Genomic DNA, 20,713 nt, shown 5'->3' with positions numbered 1-20,713 from the left:
TTGCCTGCCCACATGTTACACACGCGCACACTGGCACAGCATGGATTTTATTTAGTAGCAATGACTAAATCAGATTTGACTCTGAACTAGTAGCTGGAAAGTGCTAAACCCCACAGCTGTCGAAAGACAAAAAGTGCTGTCACACCTTTGAGCCTAACTAGTTTTATTGTAGCAAGAGCTTTTGTAGGTGCCAGAGCATATAAGTGGGTGTGCGGGACTCCCAGCACAGTGGGAAGCAGACACCTTATCTCAGCTCACACTAGTGGAAGCTACAGTTGAAGACAGGATCAGCCTGTCTGTCAGATTTTTTTATCAGTACCATTTATGCACTCTAAGGGAACAGCTATACTAGATACACCCCAGAACAAATGAGATATGATGAGAAACAAATACAATTTTTACAAATTGGGACAAGGGAAGTAGTGTGGATGCTCCCATCTCTACCTGTTCATTTTACTGACTACTTTGTGTCCAGTCTTTCACTTACCTAGGGACCGCCCCATTTAGCCCATTGTATCACCACAGGGTATTTATTGCTGATAAGTGAGTGAGCCTATTAATAGTGGACATGCGGGTGAGGTGAATGAGCCTTTAATGCAATGGCTGACTTTATTAGCTCCAACAATAATGTTACCAGAATGGGTGAAGAGTAGAGCTGGCACTGGGGTTCGTTGCAAGGCTAGATGGTTTCTTGAGATGCATGTCTGGTATTCCACTGCTGCAGGTGAGTGGCTTTTTCAGGTTAGGGAGTTGCCTGCTTTTAAGCCTGTCATCCTGTTTTGAAAGAACTGTCATTTTTAAGAATCCATTGTAACTCATTTAATGTGTATCCAAGAAGTTTTAGCTGGCAACTATAATTGACTACACAAGGGACAGTATCCAATAGAGACCGCCCTCGAGTGGCCAGCACCACCAATTGCCTTCCACAAGCAGCACCCACCACTTGCAGAATGGAGATTTGGCACTTCTTGGAGCAAGCCCCAAAATGAACAGAAACACTTATTTCTGGAATGGGGCAGGCCAGCAGAGCTTGCAGAAGGGTGCTGCTTGCAGAAGGGAATCAGCGGGGCTGGCCTCTCATACAACAGAAGCAGCAGTTGGCCCCACTCACGAACGGGCACGCTGGATACTGCCCAAGAAATGTTTCTGTATTTGTTCTTGACTTTAGCAGAGTGCTAATCTGTAACATACCTCATAAAACACACATTTCTACCTAGAATTAACCAGTCAGGGAGCACTGGGAAATTCATACTGTAAGATATCCCCCATTAAAAATACCATCACCTGTGAACGATATAGTTGGAGATCACACAGACAATCTCTGCAGAGTCTTAGCAGAGCTTGCATGATGCTTTGACTGATGGTAATTTTTCTCCAAGTTTACCTTCTGAACAGAACTGAACTAAAATATTACAAATAAGGTGTGTTTATTGGATCAAACTTTTTGTATCACTTTTTCATAATTTTTGAAGGAAAACCCAGTGAAACAAGAATGCTTACATTTTCCTTCCCCAAAACAAGTTGGTCCAGTAATCAAAACTTTCTAGTGGTCTTTCAAGTCGTGTGGTTTTTTTGGCTGGAAATCTCTTGCCTTAGCTACTTTGGATCTCATACTCCCTGGTGACAAGGCATAACAGATCCCTGTTGCAATAACACTGTATTATAGACTTACTCCACTAGTTTCTGCATTTTTCAAAGACCATAGCATGTTCAGCAAAACCCTAGTCCATCATTAACTGTCTGCCTGATTATTCTGCAGCAATCCCATGGTCTTCCCCAGGTGCTGCCATTCCATCAGTCCCTTTGTTTTTCTCTTCTTCTCTACTTTCCCTTTAAATTCCTTTGTCAATGAAATTGTCATTCTGTCTCCAATGTCCATAGTTTACAAAAGGAAGCTGAAAGCCTGTGAAATGAAAGTAAATGGAGCCATCAGATAATCAGAACAAAGCCAGAGATAGTGCTGGGATGACGTATTTATCACAACTTGAAGCCTTTTCTGTGTTTCAAGTAGGCTGTGCCCTTTCTTTCTGAAGACAGACACCGTTTGCATAGTCTTGTCTGTGACTTGGCAGCCAAATGGCATACTGTGCCTTCTAAAAGTATCTTTGGCGCTTGGGGAATGATTTCCAGAGTAGGAGTGACATGGGCAGGAGATCTCTGTCAGGCACCACTCCTTGAAGGCACAAGTTTCTAAAAAAAAATAATAATAATCCTGCTGAGATAACTACTGGAGCAGAAATAGCAGTTTTTCTTCCATAGATTAGCTCAGGTGAGCAAAGACACACATTTAGAACCAGTATTAGGAAGGTTCACATTCCCACTGGTAATACCAGTCCTAGCAGCTCTCTTTCTTCCCTAGTAGCAGTTGTAGAAGCTGTTTGACCCTTTGCATGAATGGCCCTGTGCTCTCCTTTCCAAACAGGTGTTTTTACCCCAAATCGATCTACATGGATGCTGCAGTGAAATCTGATGACTGAGTCCCATGTCTTTTGCTTGGTTAGGTGCATGTGGGTGGCATCATCTTCTCACCTGGCTCAGTGAACGTGATCTCAGACAGCCTGCTCACCTTGCCAGCTATTGTCAGCATTGCAGCAGGAGGCAGCCTTCTTCTCATCATAGTCATCATTGTCCTCATCGCCTACAAGCGTAAGTCTCGTGAAAATGACCTCACCCTCAAGAGGCTACAGATGCAGATGGACAACCTGGAGTCTCGGGTGGCCCTTGAATGCAAAGAAGGTCAGTAATACCACCCCCGGATGTCAGTACTACTTATATGGAAATGCCAAATAAGCATGAGGTCTATTCAAGGCTACTTAAACAAGGGCATGTGCATGTATTCAAAGTGTATTTACTATACACCCTCTAGTATAGTTTCACGGAAGCAGTATAGATTTGGGATCCAGTGAGGTTCTTTACCAATGAAAAGGAGTTTCCTTGTTGCATCAACGCAAGCCAGTTGCCAGCCTACATTGCTTAAGGCCCTCATTTCTGAATGAAGAAAAGTGCGTCATGGAATTCAGCTTCAGAAGGTGACGGAAACTACCTGAGAGACCGTGCCAATGCCTAAATTCTTGATCAAAACCTCTCCTCCTCAGGTTATTGCAGAACCTCCAAAATGTAGTGCATTAACAAATGGCCATGTTGTCTCTTCCATCATCTCAACTTGGTTATGTCACCTGACCTAACCAGTCCTGTCTATGGTAGTGAAGTCAGATTCGGATAAGCTGCTGCTCTACACCATGTCTTGGTTGGCCAAAAAACTAGATGCAACATAGGAATCAAGACCTGAGGTTTTCAGGTTCAAGACCCCCCCCCACACACACACACACACATGCCTGCACGTCCATGTGCACACATATAAATAGAAATGAAGAGTCAGTCAAAGTCTCGGTCCTTTACTTCACATTATAAGCTACATATGTCATTGACAAATGGCCATGGCCATTAATTTCATATTATCTTTTGTCTTCTCTGTAAGAGTTATTGCCATAGTTCATTTCCTGCCTCGGTGTCATTGGCTCCAAAGAATAAATTCACTTCAGTCCTCTTACTTAAACTATGTAAATCTTTGGAAGAGGGATGTCAGCTTGCTGATACGCCTGACATACACACCTCAGTTGAAGGGAGGCAAATGCATCCAAGCTTCAGTGTCAGAAATCACCAAGATGGAGGGAGAACCTGTCCCCATATTATTCTGAGAGTAATACAATGGTAAAAATTCCACTAGCCCACAAGCAAGCTTAGTTTGAATTAGCCTCCCCTGCAACAGGGGCTGCTCAACTGATGAACACAAGGAAACACAAAGAAATGTACATAGTTTCATAATCACGTTCACCAACCGTTATTGCATCTAGGCAGGCTCAAGCAAACAGATTGATTAACTCATCTATTTTATATCCTGGAACTATGTGCAGTGTTTACTCCAAATAAGAGTTTGAGGATCATAACTGTGGCTGTAGTAATCTTGTTATAGAAAAAAAAATACTGTTGTAATCCCTGCACGCATACCTAGGATCAAATCCCACTGAACACAATGGGATTTACTTCCAAGTAAACATTCATAGAATCAGGATGCAAGAGTCCTGCAGCCACTAAAATTAGCCATTTTATATGAAAGAAATCTTCTTCTTGTACATGCAAACATGCACCTAAGCATACCTGGCTTGCCTAATATAACTTTTCCCCATTGATTGAATACATCCCCAGTACTGAGCAGTGCCAAGTCTAGTTTCCGTGGTAACCACCTCCTGCTTACCCGATTGCCTTTGATCTGGTATAAATTTAACAGGGCCTGAGCCCATGTACAGCTGCAGAATAAACATTTGGCCAATCTCAAACACACACACTCGAAAATGGCCCTCTTTTGCAGCAAGAAGCGCTGAACTCTCTCCCATGAGGCCCAGTATGTGAAAGAAAACAGTAAGAAGTGTATTGGATGCAGAAGCATCCTTTGCCTGGCTAATGTGTGGAGAACAGGATTAGTGCTTGATCCTATTTAAGCAACATGTATAGAGTTTGTCGGTGCCAGGTCATTAGGCCTGGTTGTCTGCTGACCTTTTTCTGAAGACTTTTCATGTGGAAGACTTTCCTAAGCTGGAATCCTTTGCAATGATCCAAGTGCTACACAGGGTGAATTAGAGCCTGGTGGAAAAATAATTGATGTCTGACGGAGTTAGTGAGGAAAGTTTGCTCATTTTTAAACCTTAGAATATTAAACAGTCACAGACCACCCAGCAAAAAACCAAGCTCTGGATGTAGTGTGGCATAGCGTATAGTGAGGGTGGCCTTAATGTAGAGTGGGATCTACTAGCAGACATCTGAGTCATTTGGAGCAGATCAGCAAGAATTCAGTGGAGGCTGGTGGCTCCGATGTTAGTAGGGTAGTGATCTGCTCCGGGTTTCAGTCAGCACCAGTCAGAACTCTAAAGGGGCTATCCAAGGTGCTTAGCATAGCTTGGGTAGTGCCTTTAGAGTTCTGACTGAAACCTGGAGAGGATTCACTGCCCCACTGACATTGGAGGCACTAGCCTCCGCTCCAAGAATACTGACTCCCAGTCATTTAACAATAGCAACAACAAAAGGACCTCTTTTTTCCTTCTTCTAAATAAGGCTGCTGAAACAGAATTTTGGAAGAGAACAGGAGTGGGATTTTGTGTGAAAAAACTGTGAGCTCAGGTTTTGGAAAAAAATGTGGACTGAGCAAATGCTCAGACACACTCTGTTAATTAATTCTATGTCCGCCCACCCCCGCTGCCCAAGCTCACCATTTTGCACCTGGCTCCTGTTGATACAGCTTGGGGATCTAGTAAAAAAAAAACAAAGTAGATCCTGCAAACCTGAAGTCTGCCCACTCCTGGCTTAGAGAGAACTGAATTCTTGCCTGCATTTTTTTACAATGAAAACACACAAAAAATACCCTGCTTAGTATTCCCACTTCACCCCCAAGCAAATATTGGAAGGAGAAAAAAGTCCTTTCTCACCACTGACTGCTGTTTAAACATTCTCACTGTGTAAAGAGAGATGAACACTTTCCAGGTGACAACTTTACCATTGCAGACGCAGGGATACACAATGGCATGGGGAATAGGTCATCTGTAGTGCCTGCTTATGTGGTAAGAGGTTTACCACATATCTGGACTCAAGCAGAAATTCACAGAAGTAAGGATGAGGTAAAAGTCTCTTCACCACATGGGCAGATGCTGCAGATGATCATGCCACATGGTTGAATGCCTGCCATGGTAAATTTACCATTTGGTAAATTGCCACCTGCATTCACCCATTTTGAGTTCAGCAAAGTGGTTGAAATATATAAGGAGTAACTTATAGATGTTAGATGGTTGTCTTCTAGAAGGGAAAAATTGAATTGGAGTGTATGACTGCATGTTGCATTTATCCTAAGGGAAATCGTATTGGGATGACATGGAGTTGAGGAAGGGAGAGCAGCAAAGGCAGGCATGTGGTTTATGTAGGATTGCTGCAGATAGGAATGGGTGAGATTGCCAAGTCTCTCCCATCAAACTCACCCTAATTTCTTTCTGAAAAATTAGAGGGGGGGGATCCCCTAAGCACCCTTCCCTTTTATTTACCCTGCACTCTGGATGGTGCATTGGCAGCAGTGCTGAGGAGAGAGCATGAAGGAAAAAGCATATTCTCTCTCCTTCCCCCCGCCCCCTCTGTTGCACTGCTGTGCTCTTCACCATATCAGGGCTTCCAGAGTGGTGTAGCTAGGATATGTAGTTCTCCCAAGGGCCATTGCCACTGCATTTAGGAGGGTGCTTTGGGAATGGGGTGGGGGTCCGGATATATGAGCCAGATGAGAGTTGGGGGGGGGTGTCTTAAAAGCCCACTTCCCCTTTTAGAGCCTCAGGAATTCATTCTTGAGATATCTTCAGACAAACTCCCACAGTACCTGTAGTTGTGAGTCATGAACAGGGTTGAGGCAAGCAGGGACCTGCTCACCTTGACCCTGAGAGTGCCACCACCTCCCCTTTCCCCTGCTTCCCCTAAGCTAGGTCAGCAGATGCCCCCAAGGCCAAGTTAAACATCTTTTGGATGGGACTGGACTACCAGTCGCAGAACCCCCTACAGGAAATGGACACCATTCATATCACTTTTGCCACAGAGAAGACCCTGGAACATCCCCTGCTGCCACCTTCTCCTACTTTGCCCTACCCTCAGAAAAGTTTCTGTTTGGGAGGCAAGAGGAGGGGGAGGTAGTGACAGAAGGTGTATTGCAAGCTCTCTCTTTTCTTAACCTTCACTGCAGACATTCGAAAGAACCTTGAGCCATAAAAAGTATTCCATAATGAAGGCTTGAGTTCTTAAGAATAACCAGCAGGATAATTTGCATCCCTAGGTATGTGTATGAAGAGATTTATTCAAAGTATGTGGTCGGGGGCATGTATAAGTCTGGGAACATTGCACTCAAAGGTGACAGTGTGAGATGTGCAGCTGGCTTTTGGGGGCGTAACACACTGCAAAAGCAAAAAGGACTATGAAGCAGAACAATCCTTTAGATTAAAAAGTCCAGTTAAGAATCAAGACATTTCTGGCAGTGCAACTGCAGATCAAAAACTAACTCTTCTAAACAGTAGTCATGAACAAACAATATATGAACTTTAAGGGACCTAAGGGGCCTTCTCTAAGATGCTTTTGAGACTTTGGGCTCTTAAAAACTAGTCATCAGACATCTCTGCATTTTAGCATGTCATGTTCTTGTACTTCTTTCCGTAAGCAAGACAGACTCGATGTGGACTCCCAAGAAGGGTCATAGAGACAGAACTGAAATGTTAAGCTTCTAGCTCATGTGCACTGGCCAAAAAGCTACAGTGCAATTTATAGCTTTTATGTTGCAGGGGAGGGGAGCAAGTCTCTACCATGCTAGAGATAGTATTTTACCCAATTGCTCACCAAGACGCAAAGTTGCTCCCACCTTCTAGTGTTCTGGCCAATAAATACAAAGGCACTGGAATGATAACTGATGAACATTGGACCCTTATTTTAAAATTTTATAATATTAATTTTATTTTATTGATTTCTGTTTTGTCCAGCAGGGTGTCAGAAGTACTGTGTCATCTACTACCATAGCACATTTTAGTATCGGGGTTATGAGGACAATGGAATAGTGTGTCTTTCTCTGTGATTGTTTTATATTGGTGAAGCAGAAAGCATGGCTTATGTACTAGTGTTATATGGTGCATTAGATAATGGATTGTGAATCCCATGAATCTAACCAGCACTGGTACTTTTGCAAACAAGTATGCAATCAAGCATCTTAGGGCCATTTTACACATTCATCAGAACAAGCCCCCAGCATGCATGTTAGGGGAGCAGGAACATTGGCAGCATGCCACAATGCTGGAGGCATCACATGTGATGCTGCCATACGTGCACCTTATTTGTGCAGACCTTCCCCCTTGAAAAGTTCAGTTATGTTAAAGCCACGGCGGGCCTATGCAACTGTTCACGTTCTCCCATTATGTACATCAACAAGAGCCCATTCTGGTGGGCGTGTGAATCATGTCGCAGTTCTGTACCCCCACCTGGAAGCATACTATTCTTCTTAGGCCCTGGATAATGCCATTTCAGCTGTGAAGAATGAGAATAGATTCCTTGTGCTAGCCACAGCAAAAGAACACAAGGAGCGAAGGGGCAGAGTGAGTGAGAGAGAGAAAAGCAGCACAGTGCTGAGATTTAAAAATAGGGTCTTTATTTATATCTAGTGCCTTTCAAGGCATTTTCAGTGCTTACATATGAGGTGTGAACTGCATACAAGTTAGCAAGTGTGTTTTGTTCTCAGCATCTGTTCTTTGCGTTGTGTGCGCTTTCCCTCTCTCTCTCTCTCTCTCTGTGATGCTGAGGAAGCGGCTCCCAGCTTGAGGGCATAGCAGAGCGGCACAGAGAGGTCTACAGTAAACGAGCTTCCCCGAGTTGGCTCATTTGCAGCCCTGGAGTGCCTGTACCACAGCGTCCATTCCCCGAGCCTGTCTCTGATTGTCTGTCTTCCTGCCTCCCTTTCTCTCATAGCTTTTGCAGAGCTGCAGACAGACATCAATGAGTTAACCAGTGACCTGGACCGCTCCGGCATCCCGTACCTTGACTATCGCACGTATGCCATGAGGGTGCTGTTCCCTGGCATCGAAGACCATCCTGTCCTGCGTGAGCTAGAGGTAATGGAGTAGCGGCGCATTCTCTCCATCTCTGTCTCTCATCAGGTAACTGGTATTGTTGTTTCCCAGGTCCCCTCTGGGAAGCGAGATTAAAACCCACACAGCTGTGAAAGCACCTTTCTGCTTCCCACACTGAATCTTATTAGATAGAAGTGCTGGGCTAAGCACAATGAACACTGAGGTTCATTATAGCAAAAGCCCTGTGCTTTAGATATTTTACACACAGTTTGCTTCCTCATGATACCTTCTGTGTAGCTGCTGTCCTGCCATCTCTCCCCCCACCCCATTGCTAAAGCTCCATGACCAGCCCTGAATGTCCAGCAGCAAACAGCTGCATTTGCTACCAGCAACTGATTACATGCTCCTTGAATTCTCTCTTTGTGAAAAGGAAGCCAAAGGGAGGGGGCACGTGGGAAAATTACACTCTGCAGCCCCAAGGGGAACGAGGCTCCCATTGTTGCAAAGAAGCATGCCAGTTTTTCTACATCTTGTCCTCTGCTTGGCAAAGCTTTTGTGTGTGAGAGACCTTGGTCACATCACTTCAGCTTTGTCTGCGCTGCACGCTGAGCTTACCAATGGCATTGCCAGCCAACCCAGTTTTGAGGCAGTTCTCATATAGTTACAGCAACTGCAGGAGCAGATGGGACCCATTATTCAATATGAAAATGCTGTTGCTGGCATTTAACCATGGAAAAACAAAAGAATGGGTAACGCCATCAGTGGCATTTCTGTGCATTAATTGTATATGCTGCCTGTGTGAGAGTAGTAACATGGAAATACCCATGCTTCAGTAAGCCAAAGGGGTGCACTGTGAAATAGTTTTGAGTTTCATTTTTGCTGCTGATAGCTCCAATACAGATATTTCCCAGTGTCCTTTGTCTTTTCAATAAAGCTCCTGTTATAGCAGGTAAGGAACTCTGCAATCATGCAGTTCTACCACACAACGTGCAAAGAGGTGACATGTGAAGGCAGAGAGAATCCAGGGTCTGCATGTAGTGCGGGCTAAAGAACTCTGCTATCCTACTGTATAGCATACACAGCTGCAATATCCTGCCAATAGCTATTTAATTTACTGATCAATATATGAAGTCCTTCTCTAGGGCTCTAATTAAAACAAACTGGGCAGCTACAAAAAGTAGCTCAAGCTGTAGTACTTTGAAGACCAGAGCTGAAGGGTTGGAAGGTCAAACTTAAATGAAATAGTGTTGTGTTACATATACTTGGTTTCGATGTTCAAATTTGTTTTTACAAACAAACTTTTTGGCCAAGCCCAACAGCATCAACGTGCTGCAGTGCATTTCCCATTTATTTTGATGGGCTTGCCCAGGAAATACTCTTTCTGGATTGAATGCAACACATCCTGTTTTTCTGGTAAGATATATACAAATTAAAAGTCAAAAACATATATACTACCCTAAATTCGGCTGATTGCAGATCTGGTCTAAGAAAAATTGGGCCAGTGTGGGTAATTTTGAATTTGGTCTCATTTATATTCTTTCTTGATCTAAACCATTGACCTATGTATGAGGTAGTATCACTCTAGAACACAATATTACTGCACACATGAAGCACCCAGAGTCTTGGTGCAGTTTTGCTTCTAATTTTCTGAGCTTAGAAGCGAGGAACAGCATATTGTTAGGCCTGCGTTCCTACCAACCTCTTACGTTCATGGCATGGGCCAGCCTGCTCCTGTCATCTCTTAACACCCCCACCACCACCATACACACACACTGTACCTATGCCACTTAAGGCTCCCAGTGAGATAGTACCCATGTAAATTGGCATTTAAGTAGTCAGTTATTCCTGGTTTTCTCTGTTTAGATCAGCCAATAGCAAGCAAATATTGCTGCTTGATACTTATTTTACTTACTGTTCCCAAAAAGCTATAGTATTGATGAATGTACTGCCAGTTAGGCAGCTGCTTAGTTGCATGATGTGAGTAACTTGAATGCATAAGTCTCCAAAACTTTTGGTAAAGAATTGCACACAGTGCTTTATCATGTTGACTCATAATGAATTACTTGCAACCATGACGAGAGAAAAAGCTTGACTGTTTTGTTATTGTGTGTTTTATACTGCTGCTTCACAATCGAGCAATAGCCTAAATTGTAATTAATTTGCCACTGGGAATGTCACCTCTGTGCAACACAGCTCAAGGGCCATTTAGGGAGCTTTTTACCTCAGTGCACAGACACTATAATGTACTTCATTGGGCCACACTCTGAGCCTTTGGAAAGCCCAAGCCAGGCTGGAAAGAAGGGGCACCATCTCTCTAACTTGATCCTTGAGAACACTCTTCTTTCTTCCAGGTCCAAGGGAATGGGCAGCAGAATGTTGAAAAGGCCTTGAAGCTCTTTGCCCAGCTGATCAACAACAAGGTCTTTCTGTTGACATTCATCCGTACCCTGGAGATGCAGCGAAGTTTCTCTATGCGTGACCGTGGTAATGTGGCTTCCCTCATCATGACAGGACTTCAGGGAAAGCTAGAATATGCCACTGATGTCTTGAAGCAGTTACTGTCCGATCTGATTGAGAAGAACCTGGAAAACAAAAATCATCCCAAACTCCTCTTGCGCAGGTAAGGGTAGAGAGAGAAGGCAGTTGGGCAGAGGCTGGTACCTTGTAGGGAAAAACTGCAGATCAGGAAACACACCAGCTGTTCACATTTCAAGTGTGGGAATGGAAATGTGACTTGCTTGCTGGTGTGGCTGAAGTCACCAGATTCACCCACCAGGCTTAACCTTTGAACTGTACCATGCTGCAAGGCCTATTTTTTTTAAAAAGCTTTGCTGTACCATTCTAGTTTGTTCCTAGAAAATGTGGTGTTTCCATTAGAACATATGATATCCCACATTCCTGCCACTGTTCTTCTTTCCCTGTCTGTTCAGGAAACTAGCGTGTAAAGACAGTGCCAGCTCCAGGTTTTTGAGGGTCCTTGGACATGACACCCTCAATGGGCCCTCTCCCTCAGTGAGTCTACCTTCTCTCCATTATTGCTCCTCCTCCTCTTTGCTACCTCTTGCTTGCTTGACAGGCAGAGAGCCAGTGAGCAAGTAGGCAGCAGTATCTACTGCTCCTTCTCATCACCAGCACCATTGTCTGGGCCAAAGAGAGAACCAGGTGAACAAGCAGGTTGCAGTGGTGAAGAGGAGGAGCAGGTCCAGGGGGTTCTCTGGACCTGCTGGGGTGTGAGCCCTTGGCAGGTGCCCAACCATGCCTACCCTTGAAGCCAGCCCTTTGTAAAAAGGTTGTTAGACTCTTTTTGCTTTTGTTTTAGCCAAGCAGAAGTGAGGGGGATGGAAGATTTTAGAGTGAGCAGGGCCAGAACAAAGTGGCTGTGGCAGCAACAGGAGCAGAGGATAGCAGTAGCAGAGCTGGCTAACAGGAAACAGTGGAGGAACAGCAATCTCAGTCATAGCTAGGGTAGAAGTGGACAACTGTTTGACTCCACCAGAAAACTCACCTGTTAGTCTCCTGGCAACAGTTGATGCTCTGGGCCAGTTTCCTGCTTACAGTCACCAAATGTTGGAAGGCAAGTAACAGAAAGCAAATATCCTGTTAGTTGTATCTGACAAATATTCCTTTTCTAAAGATTTCTACTGATCTGCCTGTCACTCAATCATAGTATCACCTCAATTCCTGTGTAACATCATGCTTTGTGATTCTGCACTTGCATAGCGGTAATGTTAGGCCAGCCAGTCTTAGGAACGAGTTGTAAGTTCAGATCGTTGTTGTTCAGTCGTTAAGTCGTGTCCGACTCTTCGTGACCCCATGGACCATAGCACGCCAGGCCTTCCTGTCCTCTGCTCTCTCCCGGAGTGTGCTCAAGTTCATATTCATTGCTTTAGCCTTGTGATATGTTCCATGGGGTTTTCTTGGCAAGAATACTGGAGTGGGTTGCCATTTCCATCTCCAGTGGACCACATTTTGTCAGAACTCTCCACCATGACCTGTCTGTCTTGGGTGGCCCTGCACGGCATAGCTTATGGCTTCACTGAGTTACGCAAACCCCTTCACCACAACAAGGCAGTGATCCATTAAGGGGAAGTTCAGATAGACAGCTCTAAAAAAGAACCTCATCCTGAAAGGGTTCAGAAGGATAGGGGTGGGGAGTTCTCTGTGTATAACGAGGCACAGGATTGTAACTTGCCTTGAGTTGTGGTAGCCCTGCTGCCCCTGAGGTGGTAGGGAAAGCATGGTTTGAGGTGCAGAGTGGGGAAACAAGTATTAGATGCAGGGTGGGTGAGGAATCATAGAGTCACAGAATCATAGAATAGTAGGGTTGGAAGGGGCCTACAAGACTATCGAGTCCAACCCCCTGCTAAGTGCAGGAATCCAAGTCAGAAAATCCCTGACAGATGGCTGTCCAGCCTCATCTTGAATGACTCCAGTGTGGGAGAATCTACTGCCTCCCTAGGTAATTGTTTCCATTGTCATATTGCTCTAACAGTCAGGACATTTTTCCTGATGTTCAGCCAGAATCGGGCTTCCTGTAACTTGAGCCCATTATTCCATGTCTTGCATTCTGGGATGATCGAGAAGAGATCCTGGCCTTCCTCTCTGTGACCACCTTTCAAGTACTTGAAAAGCGCTATCATCTCTCTTCTCTTCTCTTCTCTTCTCTTCTCTTCTCTTCTCTTCTCTTCTCTTCTCTTTTCTCTTCTCTTCTCTTCTCTTCTCAATGCTAAACATGCCTAGTTCTTTCAGCCTCTCTTCATAGGGCTTTGTTTCCAGTCCTCTGATAATCTTTGTTGCCCTCCTCTGAACCCACTCCAGCTTGTCTGCATCCTTCTTAAAGTGTGGTGCCCAGAAATGGACACAGTACTCCAGATGAGGCCTCACCAGTGCTGAGTAGAGGGTACTAGTACTTCCTGGGATTTGGAAGCTATGCTTCTATTAACGCAGCCCGAAATAGCATTTGCCTTTTTTTTGCAGCCACATCACATTGTTGGCTCATATTCAGCTTGTGATCTACAACAATTCCAAGATCCTTCTCACTTGTAGTGTTGTTGAGCCAAGTATCCCCCATCTTGTAACTGTGCATTTGATTTCTTTTTCCTAGGTACAGAACTTGGCATTTATCCCTATTAAATTTCATTCTGTTGTTTTCAGCCCAGCAATGCATTCTATCAGGATCACTTTGAATTTTGTTTCTGTCTTCCATGGTATTAGCTATCCCACCCAATTTTGTGTCATCTGCAAATTTTATCAGCGTTCCCTGCATCTCCTCCTCCAAGTCATTAATAAAAATGTTGAAGACCATTGGGCCCAGGACTGAGCCCTGCGGTACCCTGCTCGTTACCTCTCCCCAGTTGGAGAAGATCCCATTGATAAGCACTCTTTGAGTATGATCCTGTAGCCAAGTGTGCACCCACCTGATCATTGTTTCATCTAGCCCACTTTGAGCTAGTTTGCTCATCAGGAGATCCTGGGGCACTTTGTCAAAAGCTTTGCTGAAGTTGAGGTATATGATGTCCACAGCATTCCCACAGTCCACAAGGGAGGTGACCTAATCAAAAAATGAGATCAGATTCGTCTGGCAGGATTTGTTCTTGACAAATCCATGTTGGCTTCGAGTAATCACTGCATTGTTTTCAAGGTGCTTACAGATGGATTACTTTACCATCTGCTCCAGAATTTTCCCAGGGATTGATGTCAGACTGACTGGTCTGTAGTTCCCAGGTTCCTCCTTTTTACCCTTTTTGAAGATAGGGACAACATTAGCCCTCCTCCGGTCATCTGGCACTTCACCTGTCCTCCATAATTTCTCAAAGAGAATAGAGAGTGGTTCTGAGAGTTCTTCTGCCAGTTTCTTTATTACTCTAGGATGCAGTTCATCTGGCCCTGGAGATTTGAACTCATTCAATGTAATTAGGTGTTCCTTGACCATATGCCTATCAATCTCAAGCTGCAATCCTGCCCCTTCAGCCTGTTCTTCACCTTTGCCAGGGGGGTCATAGACCCTCTTTTGGGAGAAGGCTGAGCCAAAGTAGGAACTGAGCACCTTTGCCTTTTCTTTGTCATCTGTTATCATTTTCCCATCCTTATTTAATAGCTGAACCACCATTTCTTTCCTCTGTCTTTTACTATGCACGTAGCTGAAGAGAGCCTTTTTGTTGCTTTTAGCATCCCTCGCTAACCTCAGTTCGTTCTCAGCTTTAGCCTTCCTGACGCCAGCCCTGCAATTCTGTGCTACCTGCCTGTACTCTTCCTTTGTTACTTGTCCTTCCTTCCACTTCCTATATGTGTCCTTTTTTGTTTTCAGGTCATCTCTAAGCTTTTTGTGAAGCCACATTGGCTTCTTCCACCTTTTTTTCTTGTTGGAATTGTTTGTAATTGTGCCTTGAGAATTTCCTTTTTAAAAAACTCCCACCCATCTTGGACTCCTTTTCTCATTAGAGTCACTTGCCATGGGACCTTACTGATCATTGTTCTGAGTTTATTAAAATCAGTTTTCCTAAAATCCAGGGTTTGGCTACAGTTGGCTTTTGCTTCCTTTAGAACCAAGAACTCAAGTATAATATGGTCGCTTTCCCCCAGAGTTCCTGTAACTGCTACTTTATCCACTAAGTCATCTTTGTTGGTTAGGATCAAGTCAAGGATAGCCGATCCTCTAGTTCCTTCTTCTACTTTCTATAGGAGGAACTTATCCGCCACACAAGTCAGGAATTTCTTGGAGGGGCCAGGTTTTGCAGAATTTGTCTCCCAACAAATATTGGGAAAATTGAAGTCCTCCATTACTACTACATCATGGTTCCTTGAAACATTGGCTGTTTGCTTTTCAAAAGTTTCATAGTCGTCTTCCCCTTGATTGGGTGGCTGGTAGTAGACTCCGACCACCATGTTCCTTTTATTCTTTGCTCCATTTATTTTAACCCAGATGCCCTCAATGGGGCTACCAAGCTCCTCCTCCTGTATTTCTGTGCAGAGATATGTATTTTTAACATATAGTGCAACTCCACATCCCTTAGCATCCCAACTCCACAAGTTATATCCTTCAATTGCTGTATTCCAGTCATGAGAGTCATCCCACCAAGTCTCAGTTACACCTATCAAATCATAATTTACCTCCTGTATTAAGAGTTCAAGTTCATTCTGTTTGCTTCCCATACTCTAGGCATTAGTATATAGACATCGAAGACCATGTGCTTCATAGTCTGGCTTTCTTCCTACATGTTTCTGAAGGCTATTATTGGGCACTATTAGAGCTGTTCTCTCCGTTGCGGTGCATGAGCCTTCGTCCATTGTTACCCCCAACTTTACGTCTCCCTTCTCTGTAGGATTCAGTTTAAAGCCCCCCTGATAAAGTTCTTCATGCTGTGGCCAAACACATTCTTCCCAGCCTTTGTGAGGTGCAACCCATCCCTTGCCAACAGTCCATCTTCCGGGAAGTATAGCCCGTGGTCCCAGAATCCAAATCTCTCTCGTCAGCACCACCTTCGTAGCCAGTCATTCACCCGGAATATTTTTCTTTCCCTTTCTGTTGCTCTTCTAACTACTGTAAGGATGGATGGGTAAACTATCTGAGCCCCCAAGTTCTTGAATTTCCTTCCCAAAGCTTCAAAGTCTGATGTGATTTCTTCATAGCTTCGCTTGGCAGTATCATTTGTTCCCACATGGATGAGAAGAAAGGAATACTTGTCAGTGGGCTTTATGAGTGCAGGCAACCCTTCAGTCACGTCTTTAATCCGTCCTCCCGGGAGACAGCATACCTGGCGAGTCCACGGGTCTTCGCCAGATACTTGGGTTTCAATCCCATGCAGCAAGGAGTCTCCCACTACTACTATTCTTTTCTTGTTGTTGTAGGCCTTGGTTTCATCGCCTCTGCTTGACTGACCTTCAGCCTCTTGCTCACTGTCATGAAGGTTCCCCTGTAATTCTTCCTCAGCAGGCTGTCCTCCAGTCTCATCCTCAAGTACCTGGAAATGGTTCCATAGCTCCAGTGCTTCCACTGGTGTAGAATGGCTTCTAGTTCTTCTGCTCCTGTCACCCTTTTCCAAAGAGTATCCTCTACTGCATTTTTCCTCCCCTCAGCATTTCCCTCTTCTGCCTCACCTTGCTGTTGCTCTTCAAGCTTCTCTTCTTCACTTTGCTGCTGTAGTTCCACCGTTCTGTCCAAGAACTCTTCATGTTCTCTTATTCCCTGGAGGGTCGACAGTTGCTGCTCCAGTCCTCTTACTTTTTCTTCCAGCAATGTGATCAACTTGCACTTGTTGCCCATGTAGGCCATGTTGTTCTCAGGCAAGAAAACAAACATTGCACACACCTTGCAGGTAACCACCACTGAAGATTCTTGTCCTTCCATAGCCTCTTTTCCCTTTTTGTGTCTTGCTTTCTGATTGTTCTAGAGTAGCCTGTGCCTGGTCCTCTACTCACTGGAGGTTAAAAACAGAGTCCCACTGAGAGTACTCAGGCCACACACCCTCAATTCATTCGGAGCTCTCAGGAGCACCTGGTGAGCTCACAGCCACTCAGAAGAAAAGGACAGCCCCCTGGGCTTACTCCAGCCCACTTACCTCTTTGAAATTGTCTCCTTTGTATCCTCTTCCACTGCACCTCCCCTGGCCAACTCCTATTTGCTCTCCCTGTTGGCTTGCTCTGATCGCTCTCTCTCTGGGAGCTTGAGCAGGGAATTCCCAGTCTAGTAAGACAAACCAAGAGCACACCAAGACCCTATGAGACTTGCTCATTCTTCTACCATTTACTTTTTTTGTTGCCTTTGGTGTCTCAGAAATTGAGCTGGGGATCGTTGCCTAAGCTTTTCACCTGACCTGCACCAGGAGTGCTTGGAGGTCCCTACATTGTCAAGGAGCAGCTCCACATGGGGTGACCCTAGGTGACAGTAATAAGTAAGAATATGCAGTGGAGGTTTTGACAGCTTTGACAGTTTAAATGCATTGCTCAGCATCACCAGCCTGACCCTGACCTACAGGGACATTACCATGTTGCTCTATATTTTCCAGATGTCAGACTTTTATTCCCAGCTCACACCATTTTTAGCCTAACCAGTAGGTTGGTAGAGCCAGCCTCCCCCCCCCATTAGTTATTATGAATAGACAGGAAGTCAGATCAGCCAATTAGGCCATGTCCATGTGTGTGTGTTTTTGAAGAGTCTTAGATGCACAGATTTTGCAGCCAGCAGGTGACTGGGCAACTGTTTCGTACCCTGCGCAGATTCCTTTTGTTCCAAATGATAAGAGAAATCGTAAGGTTACTGTCGGTGGCACACTGCACATGGTGGTAAGTTGCACAGTCTCTGCATAATGTTACATAGTGGAAAGTGGAAAGTCTCTCTTTGCAGGTACATCTTCCCTCTACTTCCTGTCTGAACATACATTTACTGACATGGGAGTAACAGACGCTGGAGACTATAGCCCTATTCAGGTGAATGTGTGGGGCTTAAAGGGGATAGAGAGATGGGGTTGTGAATGCTGGCCCCACCCCCTAAATCTTTGGGTACACCAGCCCACTCACCTCAGTTCACACCTTGCCATGTTGAACCGGCAAGGCCTGAAAGGGAGTTCTACTTGTGTTTACTTGAACACAAGTAGAATTCTCCACGCGATCGGGAAGCCTGATAAGTACGGATGCTAGAGAATTCCGCCACGGACTCGTGAGGCTGGATTTTTTAGAATCCGGCCCCCCAGAGTCTGTGGCAGAACGCAGCAATCCCCCCCGCCACCCCGCAAAACGTCCCCGGGATGGATCTTGCCTTGTGTCAGCTGTCTGGTCCATCCGCTGCCCCTGGTCTGTGGCCGCCATTTCCCTCCCTACTTTAGCCGTGATAAGCTACGTAAGTATTTACGTAGCCTATCACGGCTAACGCAGGGACGCAATGGCAGCCGCCATTTGCAGCCGCAGCCTGGCAGCGGACAGAGGTCCAGCTGTGGGCGGCCCCAGCCGGCAGCTCTGTGGACTTGCAGCGGAGCGGAGCCGGCTAGAAAGGATTCTGGGGGGAGGGACGGATCGCCTCCCCCCCACCGCGGATGCCCTGGACCAGAACAAGGTAAGGGATTCGTACATCCCTACTGATAAGGCAGGGTCTGCGATTGCACAAAGAGTTCTACTTGCATTCAAGCAAACATGAGTAGAACTCCCTTTCAGACCTTGCCAATTCAACATGGCAAGGTCTGAACTGAGGTGGGTAGCACTGACGTGCCCAGAGATGTAGGGGGCTGTGCTGGCATGCACCACCCCAACTCTCTACCCCCTTTAAGCCCTTACACGTTCGCCTAAACAAGGCTTCTCTTGCTGCTTGTTTCACATTGTGTCTTCATTCTTGATAGCGATGGCTTTCTCTAAAGTCAGACCATTCCACAGCTCTTCCTAAAACTATTCCCATTTTACCTGATAGGGAAACAGCATCTAGAAGACAAAATCCTACCAAGTTTATAGTATTGTTGTGTCTTCTAGCTAAAGAGGGGAAGGGCAGAGGGGAGCAGGAAATAACATGTGAGAGCGAAGTAGTGGAGACAATCATTCTCTTATATCCAATTTAAGACCTTGTGCAGCCACCCATGAAATCATACGATAGAATTAACCTCATGTTACTGGAGACAGGAAAGGGAAATGAATTGGCTGCTCAAGGCACCTGATGGAGGATAGCATTTTTCTTCCACCAGCCCAGTATAGCACAACTGGGACTTTGAAGAGCACAGGATTCCTGAGTGTACCAGAAGCGTTCTGTATTTTCCAAAATAATGACCTTTCTTTCCATGGAGGAGGGGCAAAATCACCAAAGAACCATCATTCTCACCAGTGCCATTAGGTTACACAGGGCCTTAGGTGTCAGAAGCACTCTTACACTTCCTTCCCCTGCCAGCCCATTTCATCTTCTTGGTGGATTAGAGTAGCTGTCAAAAGGAGGGAAACAAGATGAAGGGCAAGTATACAGGAAAACATGTTCCCTCAGGAGTTAGGAATGGACAGGAGATTAATCTGAGGGGAAATTCAGGTCAAGGATTCAATACACCTAATTTATCTGAATCTCTGAAGGGACATCGTCCTTATGACAAAGCCACTTCGTATCGTGTTTCTTTGGTCTGCTCCATATAGAACAGTAGCACATGGGCTAATTTTCTCAATCAGTGGTAATCTTACAGCTTTCTCTCTGAATGATGTTCTACATAACAGCCCTGAAATACAAGATTTGCTGTGTGAACCCAGCTAGTTCCTATAACATATTGGTAAGTTTCCTCAGAGGGAGGGAGGGAGGGAGGGAGGGAGGGAGGGAGAAAGAAAGAAAAAGAAAGAAAGAAAGAAAGAAAGAAAGAAAGAAAGGCATTTGGCAGGGCACTTACTCACATGTATGTCCATTTTCTCCAGAGCAACCATTCCATGAGAGAAAGACTTATGAGTGCCACATTGCACTGCATATTTATTTACCTCAAATGTGTGTCCTAGCCTCTTTGAGTTCTGTTTGCCCAGTGTCATGAGAGAGATACAAAAGGCCCTAAATGGAAAAAGCTCAGTTCCAGCCCTTTCCAAATCTTGACAGTGTTGCTTCTTTGCATAAGATATGTTGGACAGAGGGGTACAGAAACAACTCTAAGAACCCCGAGTTTGCATAAGACAGGAGATGTTTCGTTTGGAGTATGGTTAGGAGATGCATATCTGAACAGCAGGTTTGAAGATGAATATTGTCAGCCCCGGTGCAAACTGTCTTGCCTGAGGCAAGAGAGAACACAAGCTGCCACCACATCACACCCCTTCTCACCACTGTCGCATTGTGCACCCCTTCCCCCATCATGCCCACCGTCACTTTTGTCACTGCTGCCATGGCTTTATGGAAAGCCACGAGGCCAGAAGAAGCAGCTGTGGGGCTTTCGCAAAAGTCCCGGAGCTGCTTCTTCTGGCTGTGGGACTTTTCAGAGAGGTGATGTGGCAGCGGCAAAAGTGGGGTGGGGGGACAACAAGGGAAACTGAGAGCAGGTGGCTGCTCCAGAGAGCCCCACCAGCTGCTCTCTCACTGCTGAAAATGCCACAGTGGGAGAACAGCTGCCAGGGCTTTAAGGGGAGCACCAGCTGGAGGCACAGCTGTGACA

At 45.2% G+C, this 20,713-nt stretch overlaps 1 protein-coding gene across 2 annotated transcripts in view; it reads left to right on the top strand.

Moving 5' to 3' along the window:
* Positions 1 to 20,713, top strand: part of PLXNA2 (plexin A2) — a 611,865-nt gene that overhangs the window by 519,832 nt on the left and 71,320 nt on the right. For both annotated transcript variants that reach the window (XM_084853404.1, XM_084853402.1), the window contains 3 exons: positions 2,502 to 2,736; positions 8,527 to 8,669; positions 10,979 to 11,247. In XM_084853404.1, coding sequence (XP_084709530.1) covers positions 2,502 to 2,736; positions 8,527 to 8,669; positions 10,979 to 11,247 — 647 coding nt within the window. The remainder of the gene's footprint in view (positions 1 to 2,501; positions 2,737 to 8,526; positions 8,670 to 10,978; positions 11,248 to 20,713) is intronic.

This window comes from Heloderma suspectum, chromosome 4 (genome assembly GCF_057233095.1).
Source record: "Heloderma suspectum isolate Gila_16-S chromosome 4, 16-S_ref, whole genome shotgun sequence".
NCBI classification, from domain to species: domain Eukaryota; kingdom Metazoa; phylum Chordata; class Lepidosauria; order Squamata; family Helodermatidae; genus Heloderma; species Heloderma suspectum.
Note: the sequence above shows the minus strand (reverse complement) of the source record. Positions and strands in the feature narration are given on the sequence as shown.